Raw genomic sequence first — 26,976 nt, 5'->3', positions numbered from 1 at the left:
TTTTGCTGTGTGACCTTGTGCAAGTTATTGAATCTCTCTGGGCATCCATTTCTACTTCTGGGAGAGGCAAGGCTTGAACAAGATGAACCTTGTTCCTTCCCAGCTCTCACGAACAAAGTCAGAGAAAAAGATAAGAGTCCTTCACTTGTCATAAGCACCTATAGAGTGGGCTGTGGTTCTACCTTCAATTTACATGAATGCTCTGAGACTGCTTCCAAATTGTGACTCTTACATTATCTCACCTTCCTTTCTTAGCTCCTTCATACAACCCTAAAGTGAATATGAGTAACTTGACCTCCCACTCCTTCACTCTGAGTTGGAAGGATTATCCCACCGAATCTCAAACTGGTTTTATACAAGGGTACTATGTCTACCTGAAATCCAAGACAGGGGAGAAGTGCCACCGGGGATTTGAAAAGACATTTCTTACAGGTGACGCTTTTTGTTTTTTCCAGTCTGTTTTCAGTTTCAAGATCTCCTTACTTGAAATCATTGGAAAGGCTACCAGCCATCTCTGATCGTGTCCAGGCTGATTTCTGTGCTCGCATGCTTTAATGATCGAATAGTGTCCTTAAAGTAGTAGGGTGGACAGGACGATGGGGGCCAGGATTTTAACTTACTTAAAAACAATATGGCCCGGTATTTTTAGAAGCACTTGAAGTACTCCCAGCTCCTTAAGACAACCTACTTACTGCTTAGGAAACTTGCTTGCTAACCTCATTTTCTTTTTTTGATTTTGTTAAAGCTTATCGCAATGTATTCTAAGTAGCTCTGGCAAGCTCTTACTCTCTCTCTGGCAGATTTGAGTCCCCCCCGCACCCCACCCCCAATCAGGAATAACCTTTGCTTAGTGGAGTGCTCCTCTTGCTTGCCATCTCCCAAACATCTTAGTGTTCCCAGTGTGATGAAATTATGATTTCATTTTTGATTGGTTTAGAAATGTTGGCAGTGCTGAGTCCACAGAAGTATTATTGCCTGACTGTCTCACAAGATCTTTATTACACTCTTAATCATTTTTTTTTCTTCTTAAAAAAATTTTTTTTTTTTTTTTAAAAAAAACACAGATAATTCAGTATGTTGCAAATACACAATTGACAACCCGGATCAAAAGACATTTGTTGTGAAAGACCTACAGCCAGAATCTGCCTATGAGTTTTTGGTCACTCCTTATACAAGTGCTGGTGAGGGTCCCCTGGATGACTTCAGAAAGGTCACGACTCCGGATGAATACTGTGAGTTTTTCCAAATCAAAACTCTTCTCTTCGGAGTTCCTGGGGAACTGACAAATGACACACACAGTTGTGGGCTTTGTCTAGATCAGGAATGTTTAAACCTTTCTTTTCTGTCTTTGTCTGTCTCTTTCTTTCTCTAGATGAAACTCATGAAAGAAAAAAAAAAAGTTACACAGAATCCCACAACATACAATAGATAAGAGTGAGGCTAATCTGACTGATCTGTGACCTGGAAACTTTCTCAGTCCCAGAACAGTTTGAAAATCACAGATAGCATATTTTAGTGTTGACTTGGGAAGACCCTTATGAGTTCTGTCTAGAGAGGGGTGGGGGTGTTTTTGTCAGCAGAAATATAAGTACATGTGAATGACTAAAAGCCTTCAAACGCCCTTGTATGATTTGCTTTTATAAAAGAGGATGTTTCACAACCTGTCTGCACTGTTCTTTGGTGGATTTGCAAGCAGTGAGAACAGGAAGATAGGCATTTATGAAAATGAAGTACAGGTTGATATATCTGAGAAATAATAGTAGAACAATTACCTAGGTTATGACTTGGGTAATTTTATCAGACCCTAATTAGAAGGGGTGCATTAGTCAGTTTTCAGTGGGTAATAAAATACTCTGTGGTGCTGGAGAAGACTCCTGAGTCCCTTGGACAGCAAGGAGATCAAACCAGCCAGTCCTAAAGGAAATCAATCTTGAATATTCATTGGAAGGACTGATGTTGAAGCTCCAATATTTTAGCTACCTGATGTGAAGAGCCCATTCATTGGAAAAGACCCTGATGCTGGGGAAGATTGAGGGCAGGAGAAGTGGGCAACAGAAGATGAGATGGACATGAGTTTGAGCAAACTCCAGGAGATAGTTAAGGACAGGGAAGCCTGGTGTGCTGCAGTTCATGGGGTCGCAAAGAGTTGGACACGACCTAGTGACTGAACAATGAATAACAAAAATACCTCCAAATCTCAGTGGCATACAGAAACAAATCTGTCTGTTCATGCTCCTGGCTTGGCTGACGCAGGTTGAACCCAGTGGGGCTCCAAGCTTCAGGCACGTTTAGGTCTGTTCCATGGAGTTTGTTAGTTCTCTGAGGCTCAGGTTGAAGGACAGTGGCTCTGAGGGACCAGCTCTGCTCAGAGTGCATCACAGGAACACGAGAGCAAGCCAACTCTAAGCACACTCAACTCAGCTACCAGCGTGACCACTACTCACTTCCCATTGGGCAAACCAAGTTATGGCTGAGCCTCCAAGTCAAGGGGCTGGAGTATACTTCTCATACAGAGAGGGAGTGAAGAATGGGGAGTAATGATCCATGCTGTCAGGAGAGGTAACGAGTTTGAGCCACAAGTATTAAGGGCAGATGGATCCCTGTGTTGGCTGGTTGGCGTCTCACCACCCTGCTCCCCACCAGTCAGACAGCACTCGTAGTGAATCTTGCACAAATAGAGTTTTGAGAAATAACAGACATGTAAAACTTATTTCTTTGAGGGAAAAGCAGTCACTAAAAAATCCCTTTCTTTTCCCTTCTCCAGCCCATATACTGATACACATCATTCTCCCCATGGTTTTCTTCGTTTTTGTCATCATGATCATCTGCTACCTAAAAAGCCAGTGGTAAGTGTGTGGGGAAGGTTTCATCCAAGAAGAGAGTCAAAGAAAAAATCTAGAAAGGAATTTAATAAGATAGAAATCCCACTGGATCATATGAGGCAAAGTGCTGGAAGGGAAAGGACAAAGGAAGATTTGGTTAAAATATGAAAAATTTTGAATAATCTTGTTTATCAACAGATAAGCAATAAGTCAATACATAAGGAAACTATTTGAAAATATTGTAAAACTTGTTTAATAGCAATAGCTAATATTTATATTTCACTTTACCGTGTGCTTGGCAGTGTTTTCAGTGCTTTACATATAACAACTCACTTAATCCTTCCAACACCATCACTACCATAGTGATCTCCATCGAACCAGTGAGGAAATCAAAGCATCAGTTCAGTTCAGTCGCTCAGTCGTGTCCGACTCTTTGTGACCCCATGAATCGCAGCACGCCAGGCCTCCCTGTCCATCACCAACTCCCAGAGCTCACTCAGACTCACGTCCATTGAGTCAGTGATGCCATCCAGCCATCTCATCCTCTGTCGTCCCCTTCTCCTCCTGCCCCCAATCCCTCCCAGCATCAGAGTCTTTTCCAATGAGTCAACTCTTCGTATGAGGTGGCCAAAGTACTGGAGTTTCAGCTTTAGCATCATTCCTTCCAAAGAAATCCCAGGACTGATCTCCTTTAGAATGGACTGGTTGGATCTCCTTGCAGTCCAAGGGACTCTCAAGAGTCTTCTCCAACGCCATAGTTCAAAAGCATCAGTTCTTCGGTGCTCAGCTTTCTTCACAGTCCAACTCTCACATCCATACATGACCACTGGAAAAACCATAGCTTTGACTAGATGGAACTTTGTTGGCAAAGTAATGTCTCTGCTTTTTAATATGCTATCTAGGTTGGTCATAGGAAGGTTAAAAAGCTTGCTTAAGGTTACAGTGATAAGAGTGATAAAGCAAGGATTAATCTGACTCCAGGTTTATCGCTCTTAACCATTCCACTCTATTGCAAAATTCAGTGTAATTTTTGTTGGTTTTCCAGGTTGAAGGACAAGTGTTATCCTGACATTCCAGACCCTTACAAGAGCAGCGTCCTGTCATTAATAAAATTCAAGGTAAATGCTGGGATATTCTAGGGATACCATGTACTTATTAAAGACTAACCCAGGGGTTGGGCTATAATAATCATACATTCCTAGACCTCCTCAGGAAGATGTAACAAAGCAAGAGCCACCTCTGCTCCCCTAGCCATGAAATGCGTGAACCCAGCTGTGACTTCTTCTGTCAGGGGCTATCCTTTGGTTTTCAGCATCACCTCCTTGTGATCACCACCATTAACTTGTGACCAGGATAAAACACATAAAAAAGTGAAGCTCTCAGTGCATTTCACATGCTTTATGTACCATGACACACACACACACACACACACATTATCTTTGCCCATTTTCTGTTTCTGTTTCAGGAGAATCCTCATATAACAATAATGAACGTCAATGACTGTGTTCCAGATGCTATTGAAGTTGTAAACAAGCCCGAAGGGAGTAAGATGCAGTTCGTAGGCACTAGGAAGTCACCCACAGAAACTAAAGGTACTAAGCCTGCCTATCTGGACCTGCTCCCAACAGAGAAGAACTACTCTGGCCCTGGACCTTGCATCTGTTTTGAGAACTTTACCTATAATCAGGCAGCTTCTGACTTGGGTTATTGTGGACATTTCCCAGTAACCCCTCAAGCCCCACACTGTCAGCTGGGACCACTGACTTCACCTGAAAATTTACTCAAGACACTGGAACAAAGCTACATGAACTCCCTGGGAGAAATCCCAGCTGGAGAAGCTAATTTGAATTATGTATCCCAGTTGGCTTCACCCATGTCTGGAGACAGGGAGAGCCCACCAACAAATCCACCAGAGCCAGCACTCTGTTCGGAGTATAAAATGCAAATGGCTATTCCCCTGGGTCTTGCCTCCCCCGCCCGAAGTGAGAATAGCAGCCTATCTTCCACTGCCCTTTTAGATCCGCGTGAACACTGCCACTAAGCAGACTGCCCACTTCATATCCTTATGCTACACAGACACTAGTAGAAGCATAGTTGGCACTGTTCCACCACCAGATACCTCGGGGCTGAATCCCAGTGAATTATCACCACTGGAAGGTCTGATTTATATGGTTTTGCTAGGTTTCAATGGAGAAGGCAATGGCACCCCACTCCAGTACTCTTGCCTGGAAAACCCCATGGATGGAGGACCCTGGTGGGCTGCAGTCCATGGGGTCGCGAAGAGTCGGACACGACTGAGCGACTTCACTTTCACTTTTCACTTTCATGCATTGGAGAAGGAAATGGCAACCCACTCCATGTTCTTGCCTGGAGAATCCCAGGGACGGGGGAGCCTGGTGGGCTGCCATCTATGGGGTCGCACAGAGTAGGACACGGCTGAAAGGACTTAGCAGCAGCAGCAGCAGCAGGTTTCAAAGGTCAGAAAGCTATGAAATTTAACATTTGTGCTTGGAGCAGGCTTGCTGTGGAAATGGCAGGATCGTGGGAACAGGCTTACCTTGCACGTTCACCTTTATGACAGTAGACCTGGCACTTGACAGAGAGACACACCGCATCCACTCAGTATTGGACGGGGTGGCTATGGTCCTTAAAGTTCAGCTTTTAGCAAGAAAGCATTTCCAGTAAGTTTTACCATACATTTTGTATCTTAAGGGTAAAGGAACTAGATTTCAGGCCACAGAACATTCGTTACGGGAGCATAAATTGTCAATGTTAATTTATTCTGGGTGTGTTTAATGAAGTCATATATTTGAGACCAAAACAGATTTTAGACTTGCTTTTAAGTGGTGACAGTAGTAAGATGAACTCTTCCTATTCAGTTCAGTTCAGTCACTCAGTCGTGTCTGACTCTTTGCAACCCCATGAATTGCAGTATGCCAGGCCTCCCTGTCCATCACCAACTCCTGGAGTTCACCCAGACTCACGTCCATAGAGTCAGTGATGCCATCCAGCCATCTCATCCTCTGTCATCCCCTTCTCTTCCTGCCCCCAGTCCCTCCCAGCATCAGAGTCTTTTCCAATGAGTCGACTCTTCGCATGAGGTGGCCAAAGTACTGGAGTTTCGGTTTTAGCATCATTCCTTCCAAAGAAATCCCAGGGCTGATCTCCTTCAGAATGGACTGGTTGGATCTCCTTGCAGTCCAAGGGGCTCTCAAGAGTCTTCTCCAACACCACAGTTCAAAAGCATCAATTCTTCGGCGCTCAGCCTTCTTCACAGTCCAACTCTTACATCCATACGATTAGACCTTATCTAATAGGGTAAGCCATGCAAATGAATTGATGAGGTCCCCACAGTTGTCCTTCTGTTGTTTACCACAGTTAAGGAGTGGGGCTGGCACAGAATCCCTGCCTCAGTGTCAAGATTATAGCACTCCTACTTAGTAGACACATCTACAATTTTTGATGACTACCTCAGAATAGAAGGAAAATATGTCATTAATTTCATTCACATTTTATGGTTCATCTTTTTTTTTCCCAAGAACTATGATATATACATGACCTGTTTTCAGTAAGCCTCTTGTGGATTCTGCAGTAGGTTGTCTGGGCCAAGATAACACCTTCACTGTCTCCTTATATTCCTGTGATGGTATAACTGTAAAAGGCTATGTAGAGTGGGAGTTCCTCAGTGGCTTGGCAGGAGCTCTGTCTCTTTGGACCAATACATGCCAAGCACCTACCTGCTGTGCAGCAGTGTTCAGTCGCTCGAGTTCCTTTCCCTTCTCTCTGCCCAACAACCCTTAATGTTTACTTATCATACTTCTAAATAAGCGTGATTAGGGGCTCCTTTCTCTGCTGTGGTGGAGATGGTGCTGTCTGTGCCTCCGGTACCAAATGCCCCGTGTCACACAATTCCACAGTATGAAGAACAAGAGAGGAGGAGCTGAAAGGAACATGGCTGTTAACTGACCTAAATATACACAAACCAGGACTTCTGCTCATTCTTTTTAACTTTTTCCTTCCATATAACTATGCTTTTGGCTGGAATAATGGACTATGTACACCTAACACAGTACAAACAAGTATCTTGATTAGTCTGTTTTGAGAAGACTTTGGGGCCAGTATTGTTATCATTTAGCCTCTTTGTGTCTGTCATGATGTAATTATAAAAATACATGGAAACATCATTGATGGTGATGATTGATTTATAAGTAGTATCTTTTGTAAAGATATTCTTTAGAAAAATAATGCACAAAACCTTGAAGTCATTTATGTTGCCTAAGCCTTAATTAAAATATTTCATCACTGCATTATTTTGTGTTTTCTCTATATCAGTGAAGTGAAACTCTTGGAATTATCGTAAGTGATAAATCACGTTCTGAGCTTACTAGAAATGTAAATTCCTAGGTGCCACTCCAAATCTCCCTACCAAAATGTGTGTGGCACAAGGCCTGGAATACATCCCAGGCACTCAGATACCCACTCAATTTTGAGAATCACTGACCTGAGTCAAACAAAGATGTGTTTCTGAAATTTAACAACACACCAATGGGAAATGGCTGGGTTTATATAACTTTGTCCTTACAGTATCACTATGACCCTAGTTTTGGCTCTAAACATTCCTTTCCCATGTCTATAAATAATTAAATAACAGTATTTAAAGACTATATTCCACTTAACAGCATTGTTTTAAGAAGTGTCATTCAGAAACTTTGAAATTTGTGTCAGAATTACCAGGATTAAAAGAAAAAACCAACTCATGGAGAATTTCAAATATAGATAGAAATAGGAGTTTAACAAACCCTTATGAACTATCCCTGGTAGCCCAGATAGTAAAGAATCTGCCTGCAATGCAGGAGACCTTGGGTTTGATCCTTGGGTTAGGAAGATCTCCTGGAGAAGGGAATGGCAAGCCACTCCACTATTCTTGCCTGTAGAATCCTACGGACAGAGGAGCCTGGTGGGCTACAGTTCATGGGGTTGCAAAGAGTTGGACACGAATGAGTGACTTAACACCACTACTAGGTACTATCATCAACCCCAATAGCCACTAAACCACGGTTGTTTTAGTCCATCCATAGTCTTATTCAGTCTTCCCCCTTGATACGATTTTGAAGCAAATCATGGTTTCATTTGTAAATGTTTTTCTAAATTGGCTTTACTTTTTCTAAAATAGCCATAATACCTTTTTAATAATCACACCTATGAAAAAACAACCAAATCAAAAGATGGGCAGAAGATCTAAACAGACATTTCTCCAAAGAAGACACAGATGGCCAGAAAGCATATGAAAAGATGCTCAACACTGCTAACTTTCAGAGAAATGCAAATCAAAACTACAATGAGGTATCACCTCACATCATCAGTCAGAATGGCTACCATAAAAAAGTCTACAAACAATAAATGCTAGAGGGTATGGAGAAAAGGGAGCCACCCCCCATCACTATTAGTGGGAATGTAAATTGATTACAACCACTATGGAGAACAGAATGGAGGTTCCTTAATAAACTAGAACTACCATGTGCTTGGGCGCCCGCTCAGTCGCTTCAGTTGTGTCCGATTCTTTTGTGCTCAGTAACTTCAGTCGTGTCTGACTCTGTGTGACCCCGTGGACTGTAGACCGCCAGGCTCCTCTGTCCATGGGATTCTCCAGGCAAGAATACTGGAGTGGGTTGCCATGCCCTCCTTCAGAGGATCTTCCCAATCCAGGTATAAAACTCACATTTGCCTGCATCTCCTGCGTTGCAGGCAGATTCTTTACCCACTGAGCCACCTGGGAAGCTCTTGTGATTCAGCAATTCTAATCCTGGGCATGTATCTGCAGAAAATCCTAATTCAAAAAGATACATGCACCCCAATGTTCACTGCAGTACTGTTTACAATAGCCAAGACATGGAAGCAACCTAAATGTCCATCAACAGAGGAATGGACAGAGATGTGGTACGTATATGCAACAGAGTAAAAAGAATGAAATAATGTCACTTGCAGCAACATGGGTGGACCTAGGGATATCACATTAAGTGAAGTCAGAGAAAGACAGATATGATACACTTATATGTGGACTATTAAAAAAAACTCATATGAATGGATTTACTTACAAAACAAACTCAGACTTCAAACTGATGGTTACCAAACAGAAAAGGTGGGGGGGGCGGATAAATTAGGAGCTTGGGATTAACATAAACACACAACTATATATAAAATAGATACTCAACAAGGACCTACTGTATAGCAGAGGGAACTCTACTCAATATTCTGTAATAACCTATATGGGAAAAGAATCTGAAAAAGAATGGATATATGTATATCCGAATCACCTAGCTGTAGACCTGAAAACTAAGACAATATTGTCAATCAACTCCAATATAAAATAAAAAATTTTTTAAATTAAAAACACACGTTAAACCTAGTTAGTAACATTCCGGGATATTTTGATGGTGGGTGGAACTGGCAAAAGACGTACAAATAACGCCTCAGCCTGGTGACTGGTCCTCAGCTGCAGGTAGGTAGACGGGAAGCAGAGAACTAGTCACACAGTTCTAGTATCTAGTAGTCACACAGGAAACTAGTATCACAGTGATATTGATACAGAATATTATTACTAACTAGGTTTTAGACGTGATTTTAAACAATTTTTTACTTTATATTCGCGTTTATTGACAATATTGTGTTAGTTTTCAGGTGTACAGCTAAGTGATTCATATATACATGTATCCATGGACCTGCTGGAAGTGCCTGCTGACATTCCAATACCTGACCCATACTAAGTCTAGTGAAACTGATTCTCCACTAGAATGTCATTTATTAAGAAAATCAGGTTGTATTAGACAGTATCTAGTATTTCTTCTAAGAACTCTGTGGAGACCAGCTGGCTTTCATCTCAAAGAATTTACAAAACATGCTAAGCATTTTGCATAAAGTAGGCATTTTAAAACCTTCAGAGGGACTTCCCTAGTGGTTCAGTGGTTGAGACTCTGTGATTCCACTGCTGGGGGCGTGGTTCAATCCCAGGTAGGGGAAGCAGGATCCAGCAAGGCATGGCCAAAACAAAATGACAACCTTCAAAAAGATACAGCTGAAAATATAAAGCCTTCAAAATTAGTAGTTAAAATAGTATTTACAATAAATATATTTGTCCTCTAAGCATTAGAGGAAGTTTTCATACTTTTTTTTTTAATCAATACAGAATTAGTTGCTATGGTCTGAATGATCACCTGCCTCCCCAAATTCCTACACTGAAATCCTAACACCCAGGGATGATGGTATTAGTAGATGGGGTTCATTGGGAGGTCATGAGGCTAGAGCTCTCATGAGCGGGACTGATGTTCTTATAAGAGACACTACAGTTTCCTAGTCCCATCAAGCCATCGAGGACATAAGACAAAAGAAGTCTGGGATGTGAAGAGGGCCCTCACCCAAATATGTTCACACTCTAATTTCAGATTTTCAGCCAACAGAATTGTAAGAAGTAAATTCTGTTATTTATGAACTGTCCAGTCTTTGGTATTTTGCTATAGTTGTTCAGTCACTAAGTTATGTCCAACTCTTGGTGACCCCATGGACTGCAGCAGGCCAGACTTCCCCCATCTTTCACTATCTCCGGGAGTACTTTATACACCAGAGAGTTTTAAAAAATGAAACAAACTTTCTGAAGCTCAGCTACATTGTCAGTTTTCAAAGATGAGCTGTATGATGATGATTTGTGCTTTTTGAGGGCCAACTACATTTTTGTTGAAAAGTATAGAGTAGAAGGCAGTATGAAAATGATACACATAAATGTATTTAAAAACCAAACTATCCCAAATAAATCTATTTCTGAATACATTTTACCACATTCAGTCAATGATAACAGACTCGAACTTCGACACTGAATTTTATTCTCCAGGATTGACCATTTATTTCCCTTGTAGTATTTTCTTTTGCCACTAGGTGGCTGTTGGCTAGCTTACCTGATCCAGTTTCTGTGAAAGTGAAAGTCGCTCAGTCAGGTCAGACTCTTGGAGTTCTCCAGGCCAGAATACTGGAGTGGGTAGCCTTTCCCTTCTCCAGGGGATCTTCCCAACCCAGGGATCGAACCCAAGTCTCCCGCGTTGCAGGCGGATTCTTTACCAGCTGAGCCACAAGGGAAGGCTGAGTGAAATCAAATAGCTTACACAGAAAAGTTACCATCATACCATCATTGCTCATTCTATATATTAATCACTAAAGCTGGAGTTGTTCTGAAGATAGATCTACTTTATCAAATCTTTCACAATAATCTGCGATTAAAAAATAATAACTGTAAAGATGTTTGATTAGATTATGAAGTGTTTAGAAAGTATAAATACCTATTTTAAAACATTTGGAACAAGCCACTACTCAATTTGAAAAGACCCTGATGCTGGGAAAGACTGAAGGTGGGAGGAAGGGGATGACAGAGGATGAGATGGTTGGATGGCATCACTGACTCAATGGGCATGAGTTTGAGTAAACTCCAGGAGTTGGTGATGGACAGGGAGGCCTGGCATGCTGCAGTCCATGGGGTCGCAGAGTCGGACACGACAGAGCGACTGAACTGAACTATGTGTTACTGAACCAGATTCTTATCTGTGGTATTTAAAAGTCACTTTTACCTAGAGTTACATGTAACAGCCTCAGTGGTACATAAATCAACAATGATGGTTTTAAAATTTGAAATAGAACAATGACACAAGGTTAAGAATTTTTAAGTACATTTTATTAAGAATGTATCCCTTTGATAAGATTACGCTTCAGGAGGCTTTTAATGCCCTTGACATAAACTGTACACATTATACAAAAACAAGAAAACCACGAAAAAAAAATCAAGGTGAGCAAAACCATTTAGGGACAAACCTTATTTAAATTATACACAACTCAATGAAATATTCTTACGGAAAATATATAAATACTTTTCTTTCTATGTTACAGTTATACAATATAAGTCAGATTTCAATGTCTGTTCAGTGACCTACAAACACCAGAACCTCCAAATATGTAGCAGCGTATTACTAAATAAAAAAGAAAAAAATTATGTGGTTAGGGAGCATTAAGTCTGAGATTTTTTTCACAGTCCCTTACCACTTTTCAAAACTAATTTACATCATTTGTTTTACAATGCAGCTTTAGGATTTCTGACAGGCCAATAATGGAACATTTTTCAACTATTATCTATGAAAGTTTTTAATCTCCCCCCTCCTCTGCCCAAAGACTTTGCATTTTGTGCTAAATCAACCTATTAGTGGCAAAATTACAAGATATACTTTTTTGGCATAAATTATATTTTTCAAATTAAATATTTTATAAAGAAAGTCAAACAAAATGTGCAATTTATGCGTGCAGTGGCATAGCTATCCACCTATGTTACAAAAATACTCTAAAGGGGAGAAAATCCACATTCATTAAAGAAACCTACTATGAATGAAAACTACCCTGGGAACCTAGAACTAAAAGAAAAAACAAATGCTCCTAGAAAGATTCTCACAGATGTTAACATTGTCTGATAAGCACTGCTATTAATTTTACTGGTATGCTTTTATAATCAAACTTTCACTGTAGTGACAGTCTTGAAGTGAAGCTGGTAATAACGTATTTCCTGAATGGAGAGACAAGGGAGACCCTTCTCAACTTTTGGAAGATCTGAAATGTTCTTTTTATTCCAACAGCTCTTATCAAACTCTCTCAATTAATTGTTCCTTTTTTCCCTAATTTAATGGATTGTGAATTTGAGACAAAACTAGAAACATAAGACAAAAGGGGAAAAAACCTTACTTCCAAAGGACCTTTCCCAAGGTAGTTTACAAAACTCTCACACAAAATTAGCACCTCACTCTCACCATGCAAAAGTAACTGCAGTTATAATTTGGATGACAATTTGATTGCTTTTTATTGCTTAGTGATCTGTGCTTTAATGTGGGGATAAAAGGCATCCTCTGAATGGAATGAAAAAAATTTTTTATATAAATAGCAGTAGACAAATCTAAATAAGCATTCACACCTCACTGTTGAACACTTTGCATCTGTAATATGCCCTGAAAAACTCAGCTTTAATTACTTCAAGCTCTGGATAAAAGAGCTGAAAACTATTAAAGCTACACCATTTCAAAAGGACTTATACATATGATGTTAGAGTAACTAGTAAAATAAAGTATATACCTCCAAAGAGCCTCTTTTAATGTCAATGTCTTACAGAATGCCCTTATGCTACCAATCTTTATTAGAAAATTTTTTATTAGGGAGAAAAGACTTTTCCCCCCTTCAAATCTACCTAAGCATAAATAGGAAGTAAAAGTATAAGAAATTTTAGATGTTTAATTACAAATACTAATTTCTAATTTCCTTATTTATCAGTATTTACTTAGTATGTGAAGCTGAAATCTGTTCTTGAAAAAAATTTCAATTAGAAACAACAATTCACTTTACAATTAGAAATTCACAGTTTATAACCAGCACAACTGCTCAAATTCCTCCAAATTATTCAATAATTACCAGTAGTACAAATTTATATGGACTAAGATTAATTCTAAAATCTTGAAAAACTACAGTATTGACATTATTTTGGTATTTTATAGTCTGGTAATATCTATTACATATAGATGCTTTTTTCAGTTATTTCTATTACCACTGACAACATCCCTAATCTTTTCTGCTATAATTTAACATTTTAAACACCTAAGTAAATCACTTGGCACTGCATGTGAGCATTTTTCATCATAAAAGTCTACTTTTATACAAATAAGTACTTAAAGAAAACGTATTAGACCTGTCAGTGAAACATGGATAAACCAAATAGCACTATACATTTAATATAGACATCTTTTTTTTTTTAAGATTATTGAGAACCACAAAGCTCTGAGTGTCTCCCCAAACTAAGTGCTAAAGGCAAATATTATGATATATACATACATATCTTTCAAAGTAATAATCCAAAAAACTGTTCAGGCTAATAGTAACAAAGACTTCATTTCAGGATTGATGAGTGAGGTGGGGTCCAGGGATGAAGATGTGTGTGTGTGTGTGTGTGTAACAAAAAAGAATTTACTGTTAACTTTTGAGGGATTAAACCACAGATTTTATACTCTATATTAACTGAGGTAGTGTTTAAAAATGAATGTCTAAAATATGTTAATCCCATTATTAATAAGATTACTACATTACCTCCTTTGGAGTTTTAAACCACTATTTGGTCTAGTATCTCTGACATTTGGTTCTCTGGAAGGCAGTCTCATCATCCAAGACCAAAGACCAAGGTGACAGGCAACGTTCTTAGAAGTACTGTTGACATTTAAATAAACACTTGGGTTCAGTGATAAATTAAAGTTAAAAAAAAAAAAAGCATCTGTTTTATCTTCAATTGGATTTTATGAAAGAAAATCTGAAGAACCACTTTTTAACATAAGCAGCAGCTTACAGCCCTTATCTGCTTTGTTATAATGTAAGTTGCTACACAGTGCACGTAAGAACAATTCACTGAAGTGCAGTCAAAGAGGTGTTATGAAGTGAGATGAAAGGCTTCATCTCAATTGGAACTTTCAGTGCCAGTAAATTAAAAAAAAAAAAAAAAAGTATCTCTGTGAGTTATGCTTTCTAGTTCACAGGGTTCTTTACAGAGATCTCAAAGAACAAGCCCATTATAAAAAAGAACTGTAATAAAGGAAAATACTAGTCCCCGTACTATGACTGTGTCAGAGCTGATGCGTAACTGTAAAAATGGTCTAAACAAATCAATTTAAAAAGGGTCCTAATCAGTCCAGCTGGATTTTTTTTCTACTTATATATAGACCTCAAAAAAGATCCTTTCATTTATAAGCATTCTAATGATGATGGCCATGCTTTTTTTATATACAAATTTGCATATATGTTTAATTCCTGTAAAGATTTCCAAATATCTTTAGACATACACAAATTAAACAAACAAATAAAACTTTGCCCTCATCAACTTTAACAACTTCACAAATGTGATAAAGGCAACTACTGTACTCATAAACTCACCTATCACTGCATTTAGTCTGTGCAAAACAAGAACACTGATATAAAAATTAAATTACTGCTGCTTTAAAATTTGGTACTTAAGGCTTTTCACTACAATTTTTAATCGTAATAATGTTTCACCAAGGATTTTTTTAAAAGAAACTATGGCTCTTCTTTTCCCATGGAATGTATAAATTGTAGGCAACCGTATCTTTTCCTCAAGAGATCCAAGGTGTTATTTAATGCTTTCTTTTACTTTAGGTCTAAATTAATAGTGCTTTGTTCAAGTTCCTGTTAAAATGGTGATGTGGGAAGCTAATGGAAATGGAAGTGCACTGAGAACATACGCATTTTATAAATGAAAAATACTCTGAATTATAAAATAATTTTCTGATTTTAATCAGGAACTGTAGTGAAAAACCTTAATCGGTTCAAATAGCCTATAATAAACACATTGCAATAAAACTAAAGAGATGGAAAACAAGAAACTTTATGTAAGTCTAGTCACATAAAAATAACTTATAAGTCCTGGTTGTTGAGGCTCTTCTTTCGCTTTGAGGTTAAAAACCTCTGAAGTAGTGTTATAAACATGAAGAAAAAAGTGGAAGGGCCAAAGATCCCCTTCTAATACCAGCAGTTACAGAACATCCCATTGTGCTAAGAGGATGCAGCCTCAAAGACACTGATTCCTGGCTTCCAAAATTAGTTAACAAACAAGGCATCTTTATATTTACCCTAAAAAAGGAATTCAGAAATAACGGTGTGTAGGGTGCTTCTGCATACCGTACTGTTCCACTGTTGTTATGCTCTTAAAATGAAAAGTAGAAAACCCATGTAGGTACTCAGTGCTTGAATCTTGCATACAATGGTAACTAAAACTCTTAAAACTGTGGTAATGAATAATGAACCCCCAATGGGGCTCCACAGAGGGTAGAGGAAGTTGTTTTGGTTAGGGAAGTCCGCAGTTCCAACTGTTCATGTACCAGTAATTGCTGGAACAGCGTATAGAAGATACTCCTGTCTTTGCTGCCCAGTCAGTCGGCTTTTTTGAGGCTTTTAGAAGTCCACAAATATGAATATATATATATATAGTCTACATCTATATACATCATAAATATGAGGTCAGGATTCAGCAGATGTATCGACTATAGTTTGCTTTGGTGGTGTTGCCAAGACAGCCTCTGCTTCTTCATGCATCTAGGGAAGAAGTGGTAAATTATTAATGACTTTCTAGTCTATCAACAGATATAATCTCAAAACTTTTAGTTTAATTCAAACAAATATTTTTGAAAGATAAAGTTCAGAAGTACAAATCCTACTTACTTGTAAAAACTGTACATCCTGAAATAATTCTTGTATGAACCTCCGACATGGAAGTCTAAATGTGCAGTGTGACAGCAAATGGGAAACCTCAGAGTAAAGGCATATGTCATCAAATGTTTGAGGATACTTCTCTTTAATTCTAAAATGAAAGAAAAGACTAGGATGTGATAAAAATTATAATAATGACTTGCCTATTTTCTTTCAAAATATCATTTTAAAATATCTTTTTCCTCTGGATATATAGATCAAGTGACATATCTGGAGTGAGGGCATAAGAATATAAAATAGTAAATATTCCTAGCTCACACTTAAACTATAACTATTTTAAGTTTCGGCTATCTCTTAAAATGATAAAAACCCAAATACTTCTTAGAAAGTGAGAAATATTCTTTTTCACTGGCCTGAGACATTACAAAATGTATTTACTGGCCCAGAATAACTCAGTATTTTAAAGTTGCAGGATATAAAATCATCACACAGAAATCCCTTTCATTCCCATACACTAATAATGAGAAAATAGAAAGAGAAATTAAGGAAACAATTCCATTCACCATTGCAACGGAAAGAATAAAATACTTAGGAATATATCTACCTAAAGAAACTAAAGACCTATATATAGAAAACTATAAAACACTGGTGAAAGAAATCAAAGAGGACACTAATAGATGGAGAAATATACCATGTTCATGGATTGGAAGAATCAATATAGTGAAAATGAGTATACTACCCAAAGCAATTTATAGATTCAATGCAATCCCTATCAAGCTACCAACAGTATTCTTCACAGAGCTAGAACAAATAATTTCACAATTTGTATGGAAATACAAAAAACCTCGAATAGCCAAAGCTATCTTGAGAAAGAAGAATGGAACTGGAGGAATCAACCTACTTGACTTCAGGCTCTATTACAAAGCCACAGTCATCAAGACAGTATGGTACTGGCACAAAGACAGAAATATAGATCAATGGAACAAAACAAAAAGCCCAGAGATAAATCCACGCACATATGGACACCTTATCTTCGACAAAGGAGGCAAGAATATACAATGGATTAAAGACAATCTCTTTAACAAGTGGTGCTGGGAAAACTGGTCAACCACTTGTAAAAGAATGAAACTAGAACACTTTCTAACACCATACACAAAAATAAACTCAAAATGGATTAAAGATCTAAACGTAAGACCAGAAACTATAAAACTCCTAGAGGAGAACATAGGCAAAACACTCTCCGACATACATCACAGCAGGATCCTCTATGACCCACCTCCCAGAATATTGGAAATAAAAGCAAAAATAAACAAATGGGACCTAATTAAACTTAAAAGCTTCTGCACAACAAAGGAAACTATAAGCAAGGTGAAAAGACAGCCTTCAGAATGGGAGAAAGTAATAGCAAATGAAGCAACTGACAAACAACTAATCTCAAAAATATACAAGCAACTCCTACAGCTCAATTCCAGAAAAATAAATGACCCAATCAAAAAATGGGCCAAAGAACTAAAGAGACATTTCTCCAAAGAAGACATACAGAGGGCTAACAAACACATGAAAAGATGCTCAACATCATTCATTATCAGAGAAATGCAAATCAAAACCACTATGAGGTACCATTTCACGCCAGTCAGAATGGCTGCGATCCAAAAGTCTACAAGTAATAAATGCTGGAGAGGATGTGGAGAAAAGGGAACCCTCTTACACTGTTGGTGGGAATGCAAACTTGTACAACCACTATGGAGAACAGTGTGGAGATTCCTTAAAAAACTGGAAATAGAACTGCCTTATGATCCAGCAATCCCACTGCTGGGCATTCACACTGAGGAAACCAGAAGGGAAAGAGACACGTGTACCCCAATGTTCATCGCAGCACTGTTTATAATAGCCAGGACATGGAAGCAACCTAGATGTCCATCAGCAGATGAATGGATAAGAAAGCTGTGGTACATATACACAATGGAGTATTACTCAGCCATTAAAAAGAATACATTTGAATCAGTTCTCATGAGGTGGATGAAACTGGAGCCTATTATACAGAGTGAAGTAAGCCAGAAAGAAAAACACCAATACAGTATACTAACGCATATATATGGAATTTAGAAAGATGGTAACAATAACCCTGTATATGAGACAGCAAAAGAGACACTGATGTATAGAACAGTCTTTTGGACTCTGTGGGAAAGGGAGAGGGTGAGATGATTTGGGAGAATGGCATTGAAACATGTATAATATCATATATGAAACGAGTCACCAGTCCAGGTTCGATGCACGATACTGGATGCTTGGGGTTGGTGCACTAGGACGACCCAGAGGGATGGTATGGGGAGGGAGGAAGGAGGGCGATGCAGGATGGGGAACACATGTATGCCTGTGGGGGATTCATTTCGATATATGGCAGAACCAATACAATATTGTAAAGTTTAAAAATAAAATAAAATTAAAAAAAATAAAATAGAAATAAAATTTTAAAGTTAAACTGAAGTTAAACTTTGACTGGGCTCTGTCTTTGTATCTTTCAGCATTTAGTAGTGGCTCTCGCCTGGTCCAGCACCTCAGAACCAGCAGTGGGGTGGGCTAATACAGGTAAAGGACCCTCTACACTTAAAGCTTCTGGCCAGGAGGTCTGCAGTGGGGGCCTGGTATATGTGCTACTACATTTTATAAAGTTCCACAGGAGACCCTGAAGTCCATTTCATTTTTTGAGGATCACAGCTTTAAATAGTGCAAAACAAAGATGTTGAAGATGGCCTGAATATTCTTTTATCATGTTGCTGTGACTTAGAAAAGCAAAAAAAATTCTACAACTTTTATTAAAAGAAAGGAGTAAAAATAGGGAAAAATTAAACCAAGAAAATGTCACTTATTTTTACGTATGCCAGCTTTTCTTGAGCTTTATGGTCTCAGAATTCTTCTACTTTCTTAAAAATTGTTGAGAAACCCCCAAATCTTATTTTTTGTAGGCCATGAAAGTGAAAGTCACTCAGTCGTGTCCAACTCTTTGTGACCCCAAGGCCTATACAGTCCATGAAATTCTCCAGGCCAGAATGTCGGAGTGGGGAAGCCTTTCCCTTCTCCAGGGGATCTTCCCAACCCAGGGATCGAACCCACATCTCCCACATTGCAGGTGGATTCTTTACTTTTACTTTTGTGGGCCATAGCCATCAATAATTAACATACAAGAAATTAAAGTTTAGAAAATTTCAAAGCATTAATTCATTTAAAAAATAAAATCATTACATGTTAACATAAATACATATATTTTAATGAAAAATAACTATATTTTCCAAAACTAAGACAGTGAGATGGAGAAGGCAACGGCAACCCACTCCAGTACTCTTGCCTGGAGAATCCCAGGGACGGAGGAGCCTGGTGGGCTGTCGTCTATGGGGTCACACAGAGTCGGACACGACTGAAATGACTTAGCAGTAGCAGCAAGACAGTGAGAAGAGTTGCTATTGTTTTACATTTTTACAAATCTTTTTAATGTCTGGCTGAATAGAAAACCATTGGATTCACATACCTGCTTCTGCATTCAATTTATTACCATATGTTAGTTTGGTTGAAGTAGATGAAGAAAATCTAAGCTCACTCAGATATGCCATGCGGTTGAGAACTACTGATGTAAAGTAATTGATCAAACTTTTTAAGTATTTACCATAAAAAAGCAAAGAATACTCATCTCAAAGCTTACTTACGTTAAAAGCCCAGTTTCATGACATTTAGTTGAAACTGAACTACTCAAATTAATGACTAATCTCAGAACTTCTTTACGAAGGAGTATACGGCACATTGGTGTATCATCTGGAATTGTTTTAACACCTGAAAAGAAGATCAAAATATTTTATCTGTATCACAACAGAAAATTACTATAACTCATGGAATTTGTTTTTAAACTTTACCAAAGATATATATAAAACTAAGATAAACTGCACATGACCTGCCAATCATTTTGGGATCAAAATTCTTTCTAATGAAAGCAGACAGCTAAGTGAGTATGTGTCAGGAGCTGATGCAGGTACAATGGTGGACTAAATATACCCAATAAAAGTAAGTTGTCAGATTTGAGACAACTAATGAACAGCACTCATCATTAACAACAAACAACTAAGTACAGTTATGTTAACAAGGTTTGGATTTAAATCTGAAAACTTACCTAGTAGCAATTCTGTACTTTTGGTGCTGCTGGCTGAGCCTTCTTGAGACACTCCATCACTGCATCCAGAAATGCCAGAAAATTTAGAGGGAACGACTTCTAAGGGATTATGGATAGTCTGCTCACACCAATCAGAATATGGAATGTCTTGAAGGTCTGAAGAAATAAATTAATTCAATCAACAGATCAAAACAGCTTATTTCCTATGCTTGCACTGTATACCACAAAGGAATGGTTCCTTGTAATTTCCTTCCGGTCTCTTCAGTAATTATTTTCCAAGATGAAGATTTTCAAAGTAAATTTACAGACTGCTCAGGTAGTAACGTGTTAAATTCTAAAGACATTTATACCTGAGATTTTATTTTCCTAAACTACAAAAATAATAAATGTGTTTATTTAAAGAATTCATATAAAGATATATATAGAATAAGTGAAAGTCTTTTACCTACCCCATCTTTCATGCCTTCCACCCCTAAACTAAATAGACTTCTCCTTAAATATATAAAAATTCAGATCGTCTGATATTTTAAATTTCTCTCTCTTGCTCTTTAGGTGTATAAGTGAGATTACACTGTATCCATTTTTCTATCACTTGCTAGTCCTACCATTTAATAATCACCAATATAACAATCATAGTTCTCCAGACTTATCAGTTCCTTCCATAGGGTTAAACTTACTATACTATCCATGCATTGCTAAGGTCTACTCCTAGATGGGATTTTAAAGTCAACTAAACATCTTAGTGCAGCTAAAATAACATCAATATTTTTTATTTAAAAGTTCCCTGAGCACTTAAATAAGTGATTAGAGCAAATGGAAATCAGAAAGTCTTCAGTTATCCTTTTAGGAGGTAACACTGAGCAACCCAGAAAATCATGCAACCTTAGTACACTAAGAAAAAGAGATTTCAGAGAGAAGAGACACCATCAGTCAAATGGTAAGGCCCCTTGATAGTTAGTCCTATCCTCTTTCCACTACAGTACACTGTCAGAGTGGTAATAAGCGTTTTTTAAAAGTCCAAGAAACTAGACCTACACCAACACATACTATTCTCCCTATGCTGCTTCAGTAAAATAGATGTCACCACCTCATCTCACCTGTAAGTACTTCCTAAGATTAATAGTGACATAATACTAAGCAGAATATGTTCTGGTTCCTCAGGATATCAACTTAGCATAGTTGTAATATCTTGGTTACTAAGAAAATCACACATCTGTCAGGTACTTGAAAGTAACATATGCTACTTAAATTATACACTGATTTTAAAAATAAAACTACTGCCAAAAGATCTGATAACTAAAGATGTACTTAAAAACCAGTAATGCTGAATAACCAGGTAAGAAATGACTATGTTATTTTGGACTCAGGAAGCTTCCCAGGAAGTAAAAAGACAAAATATTCCAGCACAAAGAACAATAAGAAAATTATATCTTCCTTTGTCAACGTTGTTTTGAAAACGCTGACAATGTTCCTTTGTCAACATTGTTTCTGAAAAGTTATAAACTTATTCCTTTCAGCCTCATCTTCAACCAGTGATGACTCCTAACATTTCTAACCTGTTACAACCACATTTTATTTCTAAAGATATCATCCATTCTTATTCCAAAAAAAAAAAAAAACCCCACGCCTCTAACTAAGAAGCCAAAACAATCAGTTTCTCCCACAGTGGTGGTTTAGTTGCTAATCATGTCCGACTCTTGCAACCCCATGGACTGTGGCCTACCAGACTCCTCTGTCCATGGAATTCTCCAGGCAAGAATACTGGAGTGGGTTGCCATTTCCTTCTCCAGGAGATCTTCCTGACCCAGGACTCCTGCATTGCAGACAGATTCTTTACCAACTGAACTACAAGGGAAGCCTCACTGGAGTCTTCTTCACATCTTCTTCCACTGGAAGATGTGAAAAAACATCCCAAGAATAGTGATAACAGAAGGCTTTTAATCCATGGGGTATCTTTTGTGTGAAACTTGCTAAATCATATGAATAAAAATTTTTTATGAAATAATTACATGTGCTAAATGGAAACTTCAGAGAACACGTGGGTAGAATATTGGCACTATTTATTAATCAGTAGGATATGGAGAAGGCAATGCCACCCCACTCTGGTACTTTTGCCTGGAAAATCCCATGGACGGAGGAGCCTGGTAGGCTGCAGTCCATGGGGTCGCTAGAGTTGGACAGGACTAAGCGACTCCACTTTCACTTTTCACTTTCATGCATTGGAGAAGGAAATGGCAACCTACTCCAGTGTTCTTGCCTGGAGAATCCCAGGGATGGGAAGCCTGGTGGGCTGCCGTCTATGGGGTCCCACAGAGTCGGATATGACTAAAGCGACGCAGCAGCAGCAGGATATGGAGAACCAAAATTTCTTGAAATTGGGAAGCTAGTTGACCTACTTCTTCTTAGGCATGGAAGATCATGTCTAGCACTCTGTTAAAGGCCAAAACTGTGCATGCTAGACTGATGATATTGACTTTTAGGGACCTTAATTTTGAAAAGTATTCAATGCAATGAAACGTATACACACTTTTACTCAACACATTTTATTTCTAGATTATAATTAATTTGGATGAAGCATTATGTCCATACATTGAACCTTTTAATCTATGTAACTGATGTTTAGTTTCTTAACTGTAGCTGTTGCTTTTACTGTTTTCTCTCTTTTTAGTTAATAATATTCTGTACTGTCCTTACTTGCTCAGTTGTGTCCGACTCTTTGCAACTTTGTGGACTGCAGTCCGCCAGACTCCTCTGTCCAAGGGGATTCTCCTGGCAAGGATACTGGAATGGGCTGCCATACCCACCTCCAGGGGATCTTCCCAACCCAGAGATCGAACCCAGGATGCCCTCATTGCAGGCAGATTTTTTACTGTCTGAGCCACTAGCTCAGCTTTATTTTATCTTTTAGTTAAAAATGGCGACATGAAGTATAGGATAGATCAGCGTCTAAGAGACTGCATACCTTCTTTATACCCTGTATCTGGGCATAAGGCTGAATCCAGCCTTATGTGAGAAAGAATAAAAAGCTCTAGGGAAAAAAATTATGTGAGTCCATATGGGTTAATTCAGAAAAATCATAAGCTAAATTCTTCCTATCAGAAAGTGAAGTCTCCAAATAGCATATTAAATGCTGAAACAATTCATCAAAAAAATCAAGAATTTCTGTGAGGAGCTCTTATCCACCTGATCATCATTTCTCCTGGGCAGCAAGAACAAGGAGACTGTTGTTGAAATGAACAAGGAGATTTCCCTTAGGAACACAGTAAGATCATTCTAATTGAACTATCAGAGTTTATGAAAGAATATTATTTCTAATTTAAACAACTTAGTGTGAGTCACCATTAATGGACAGCTTAGTGAATGCTAATCTTACATGTTAGGAAGTACCAAAACTACACCATAAGCCAGGTATCATTATTCCCATTTAGAAATTTAAGAAAAAATTAAAAGTAAAGCTCAATGAAACTAAGTATATTGCCCAAGATCAAATTTTAAGATGGAAAAGTTTGGCTTTGAGCCTAAGTGCTCTTGACACCAAACCTCACACCCTGCTATGTTTACACCAGGGTCTGAGTATTTCCTGGAGCCCTGGCACTTCCTAGTCTCCTCCATCCCCAGTTGTACATTTGGGTGAGGACAGGGAGATGGGACACCACCTGGCGTTCCCCTTACACCATCATCTGCATACCACTGATCTTTTGTATAGACTGCTACTGAAACGTGGGTTTTACACCTAGTATTTTTCAAAACCACCCCTGTCTCTTTAGGGCCCTCCTTTACTCAATGTAATCTCTACCCACTCCTCACAAATCTGTCAGTTTAATAACTCAGACAATTCAAACCAATCTCCTTGCTATTATCCTTTATAGTCTGCTGGTTTTTTTCCAGTGTTCTCTTTCACAGATAGACTAGTCTAAAACATCAGTCTAACCCACTTTTAGTTGGTTAGCTACAATATGGCAAATGCAGTGGTATACATAAAGTGCACCCCAAAGAAACATATAATGCCGCCAACATTTTGCCTTGCATACTCAACAAGACATTGCATAAACATCTGAGAAGGTGGTAGACACAGAATATAGTATTAGGAAATATCCTAATCACCTTTCCTCTGAGCTTTAACATTTTTTGAACAACTGCCACTACCAACATTACCACCAGATTGAAAGTTTTAAAAAGTGAAAAGTCTTATGTTCAAGTCCTGATGTCTCTTTAAAATTATCATTACACAGCAGAGGGACAACTTCAGACTACTGCAAACTACAGTAATCCAAACAGTGTGGTAATGGCACAAAAACAGACATATAACATATAGATAAAGGAAAGAGAACAGACAGCCTAGGAATAAACCCATGAACATATGGTCAATTAATCTAAGAGAAAGGAAGCAAGAATATACACTGGGTAAAAGTCTTTTCAAAAAGTAGTGCTGGTACAACTGCACAGCTACATGTAAAAGCATGAAATGTTCAAACGAAACATTAGAACGTTTTCTAGCACCACATACAAAAATAAACACAAAATGCATTAGAGACCTAAACTTCTAGAGGAAATCATAGGTACAACACTGTTTGACATAAACTGCAGCAATGTTTTTTTGGATCTGTCTCCCAGAGTAACTGAACTGGAAACAAAAATAACCAAAATAAATTTAAAAGCTTTTGTACAGCAACCCCCCGGCTCCCCCCGCAAAAAAAAAAAAAAAAAAAAGCCACACATAAAACAAAGCAAAAAGACAACTTACAGACTGGGTAAAAATATTTGCAAACAATGTTTCTGACAAGGAATTCATTTCCAAAATATACAAATAGCTCATATAGCTCAAAAAAAAAAAAAAAAAAAAAAAAACCAATCAAAAAGTGGGCAGAAAACCTAACAGACATTTTTCCAAAGAAGGCATAGAGATGACCATGAAAAGGCCAATAAGCAAATAAAAAGACGCTCAATACCACTAACTATTAGAGAAATGCAAATTAAAATGACAATGAGGTACCATCTTATACCAGTTAGAGTGGTTACCATTAAAAAGTCTACAAATAGTAAATATTGGAAAAGGTATAGAGGAAAAATGAAACCTCTTATACTGTTGGTGAGAATATAAATTGGCGCAGCCATTATGGGGAATGGTATGGAGGTTCCTTAAAAAACTAAAGAGTCACCATACGATCCTGCAATCCCACTCCCGGCATATACCCAGAGAAAACCATAATTCAAAAAAATACATGCACCCCAATGTTCACAGCAGCACTATTCACAACAGCCAAGACATGGAAGCAACCTAAGTGTCCATCAACAGACAAATGGATAAAGAAGTTAGACTATTACTCAGCAGTGAACAAGAATGAGATAATGCCATTTTCAGTAACATGGATGGACCTAAAGATTATCAAATTAAGTCAGAAGAGAAAGACAAATACGTGATATCACTTATATGTGGAATCTAAAAATGATACAAATGGACTGATTTACAAAACAGAAATAGGTTCACAGACATAAAAAACAAGCTTATGGTTACCAAAGGGGATGGGCGGAGACAAATTAGGAGTTTCAGATTAATATATATACACTACTACACATAAAATGGGTAAACAACAAAGGTCTACTGTATAGCAGAAGGAACTATATTCAGTATCTTGTAATAACCTACAATGGAAAAGCATCTGAAAGAGAAGACACCCATACACACATGTAAAATGGAATCACTTTGCTGTACACTTGAAAGTAACACAACATTGTAAATTACCTATACTTCAATTAAAAAAAAGTAGAGAACTATTTTTTAGTTATCTGCCATGGATAATAGGGCTTCCCAGGTGGCTCAGTGGTAAAGAAACTGCCTGCCAATGGAGGAGATACAGGTTTGATCCTTGGGTTGAAAAGAACTCCTGGAGGATGAAATAGCAATCCACTGCAGTATTCTTGCCAGGAAAATTCCATGGACAGAGGAGTCTGGGAGCTACAGTCCATGGGATCACCAAGACTTGGACATAAATGAGCATGCATGGATAATAAAGATATCTCCCTCCTGATACATAAATTCATTCATTTGGCCGATAGCAGTGCTTCTCAAACATTAATGTATACATGAATAACCTGGGCATCTTGTTAAAATGCTGATTCTGATTCTGTGTGGGGCAGAGTTTGAGATGACATTTCTAACAAGTGCTCAAGTGATGCTGATGCTGCTGGTTCACTGACCACTTTGGGTAGAAAGGGCTATGCAGGACCTGGTCTCTACATATCTTTCTAGGCTGATCCTGTATTTCCTCTCCCTTCACTTTCTGGGCTCCATTCCCATGGGTGTCCCATGCTTGCACCCATCAGAGAAGACTTTTGCTCATGTTCCTTCCTCTCTCTTAAAATTCTCTATACGCCAGTCTTCATTCAGTTAGGTTCTATTCATTCTTTCAACCACAGCTCAACAGCAATTCTTCAGAAGTCTTCTTTGATCGCTTATTTGATGATGTTTGTTGTTTAGTTGCCAAGTCATGTCCCACTCTTTCTGCGATCCCACAGACTACTGCCCATCAGGCTCCTTTGTCCATGGGATTTCCCAGGCAAGAATACTGGAGTGGGTTTGTCATTTCCTTCTCCAGGGAATCTTTCCAACCCAGGGACTGAATCTGCATCTCCTGTATTGCAGGAGGTCTCCTGCATTGCAATCAGATTCTTAACCACTGAGCCACCAGGGAAGCTCACTTGGTTCTATTCCTTGCTAAT

The 26,976-nt window shown here is 38.3% G+C and overlaps 2 protein-coding genes across 10 annotated transcripts in view; one reads left to right on the top strand and one right to left on the bottom strand.

Moving 5' to 3' along the window:
* OSMR (oncostatin M receptor) overlaps positions 1-7,129 on the top strand; it is a 68,058-nt gene extending 60,929 nt beyond the window's left edge. The window contains 5 exon segments of the mRNA NM_001080272.3: positions 256-432; positions 1,065-1,232; positions 2,765-2,846; positions 3,868-3,940; positions 4,288-7,129. Of these exon segments, the coding sequence (NP_001073741.3) occupies positions 256-432; positions 1,065-1,232; positions 2,765-2,846; positions 3,868-3,940; positions 4,288-4,863 (1,076 nt within the window). The 3' untranslated portion in view covers positions 4,864-7,129.
* A 4,384-nt stretch (positions 7,130-11,513) lies between these two features.
* RICTOR (RPTOR independent companion of MTOR complex 2) overlaps positions 11,514-26,976 on the bottom strand; it is a 137,873-nt gene continuing 122,410 nt past the window's right edge. For 8 of the 9 annotated variants that reach the window (XM_059878738.1, XM_059878740.1, XM_059878737.1 and 5 more), the window contains 4 exons: positions 20,257-20,412; positions 19,799-19,922; positions 16,110-16,248; positions 11,518-15,983 (listed from right to left, as the gene is read on the bottom strand). In XM_059878738.1, coding sequence (XP_059734721.1) covers positions 15,909-15,983; positions 16,110-16,248; positions 19,799-19,922; positions 20,257-20,412 — 494 coding nt within the window. In that variant the 3' untranslated portion in view covers positions 11,518-15,908. Of the gene's footprint in view, positions 15,984-16,109; positions 16,249-19,798; positions 19,923-20,256; positions 20,413-26,976 lie in introns of all 9 variants that reach the window. The other variant, NM_001144096.3, reaches the window with a different exon arrangement.

The sequence above is a fragment of the Bos taurus genome, chromosome 20, assembly GCF_002263795.3.
Source record: "Bos taurus isolate L1 Dominette 01449 registration number 42190680 breed Hereford chromosome 20, ARS-UCD2.0, whole genome shotgun sequence".
Lineage (NCBI taxonomy): Eukaryota > Metazoa > Chordata > Mammalia > Artiodactyla > Bovidae > Bos > Bos taurus.
Note: the sequence above shows the minus strand (reverse complement) of the source record. Positions and strands in the feature narration are given on the sequence as shown.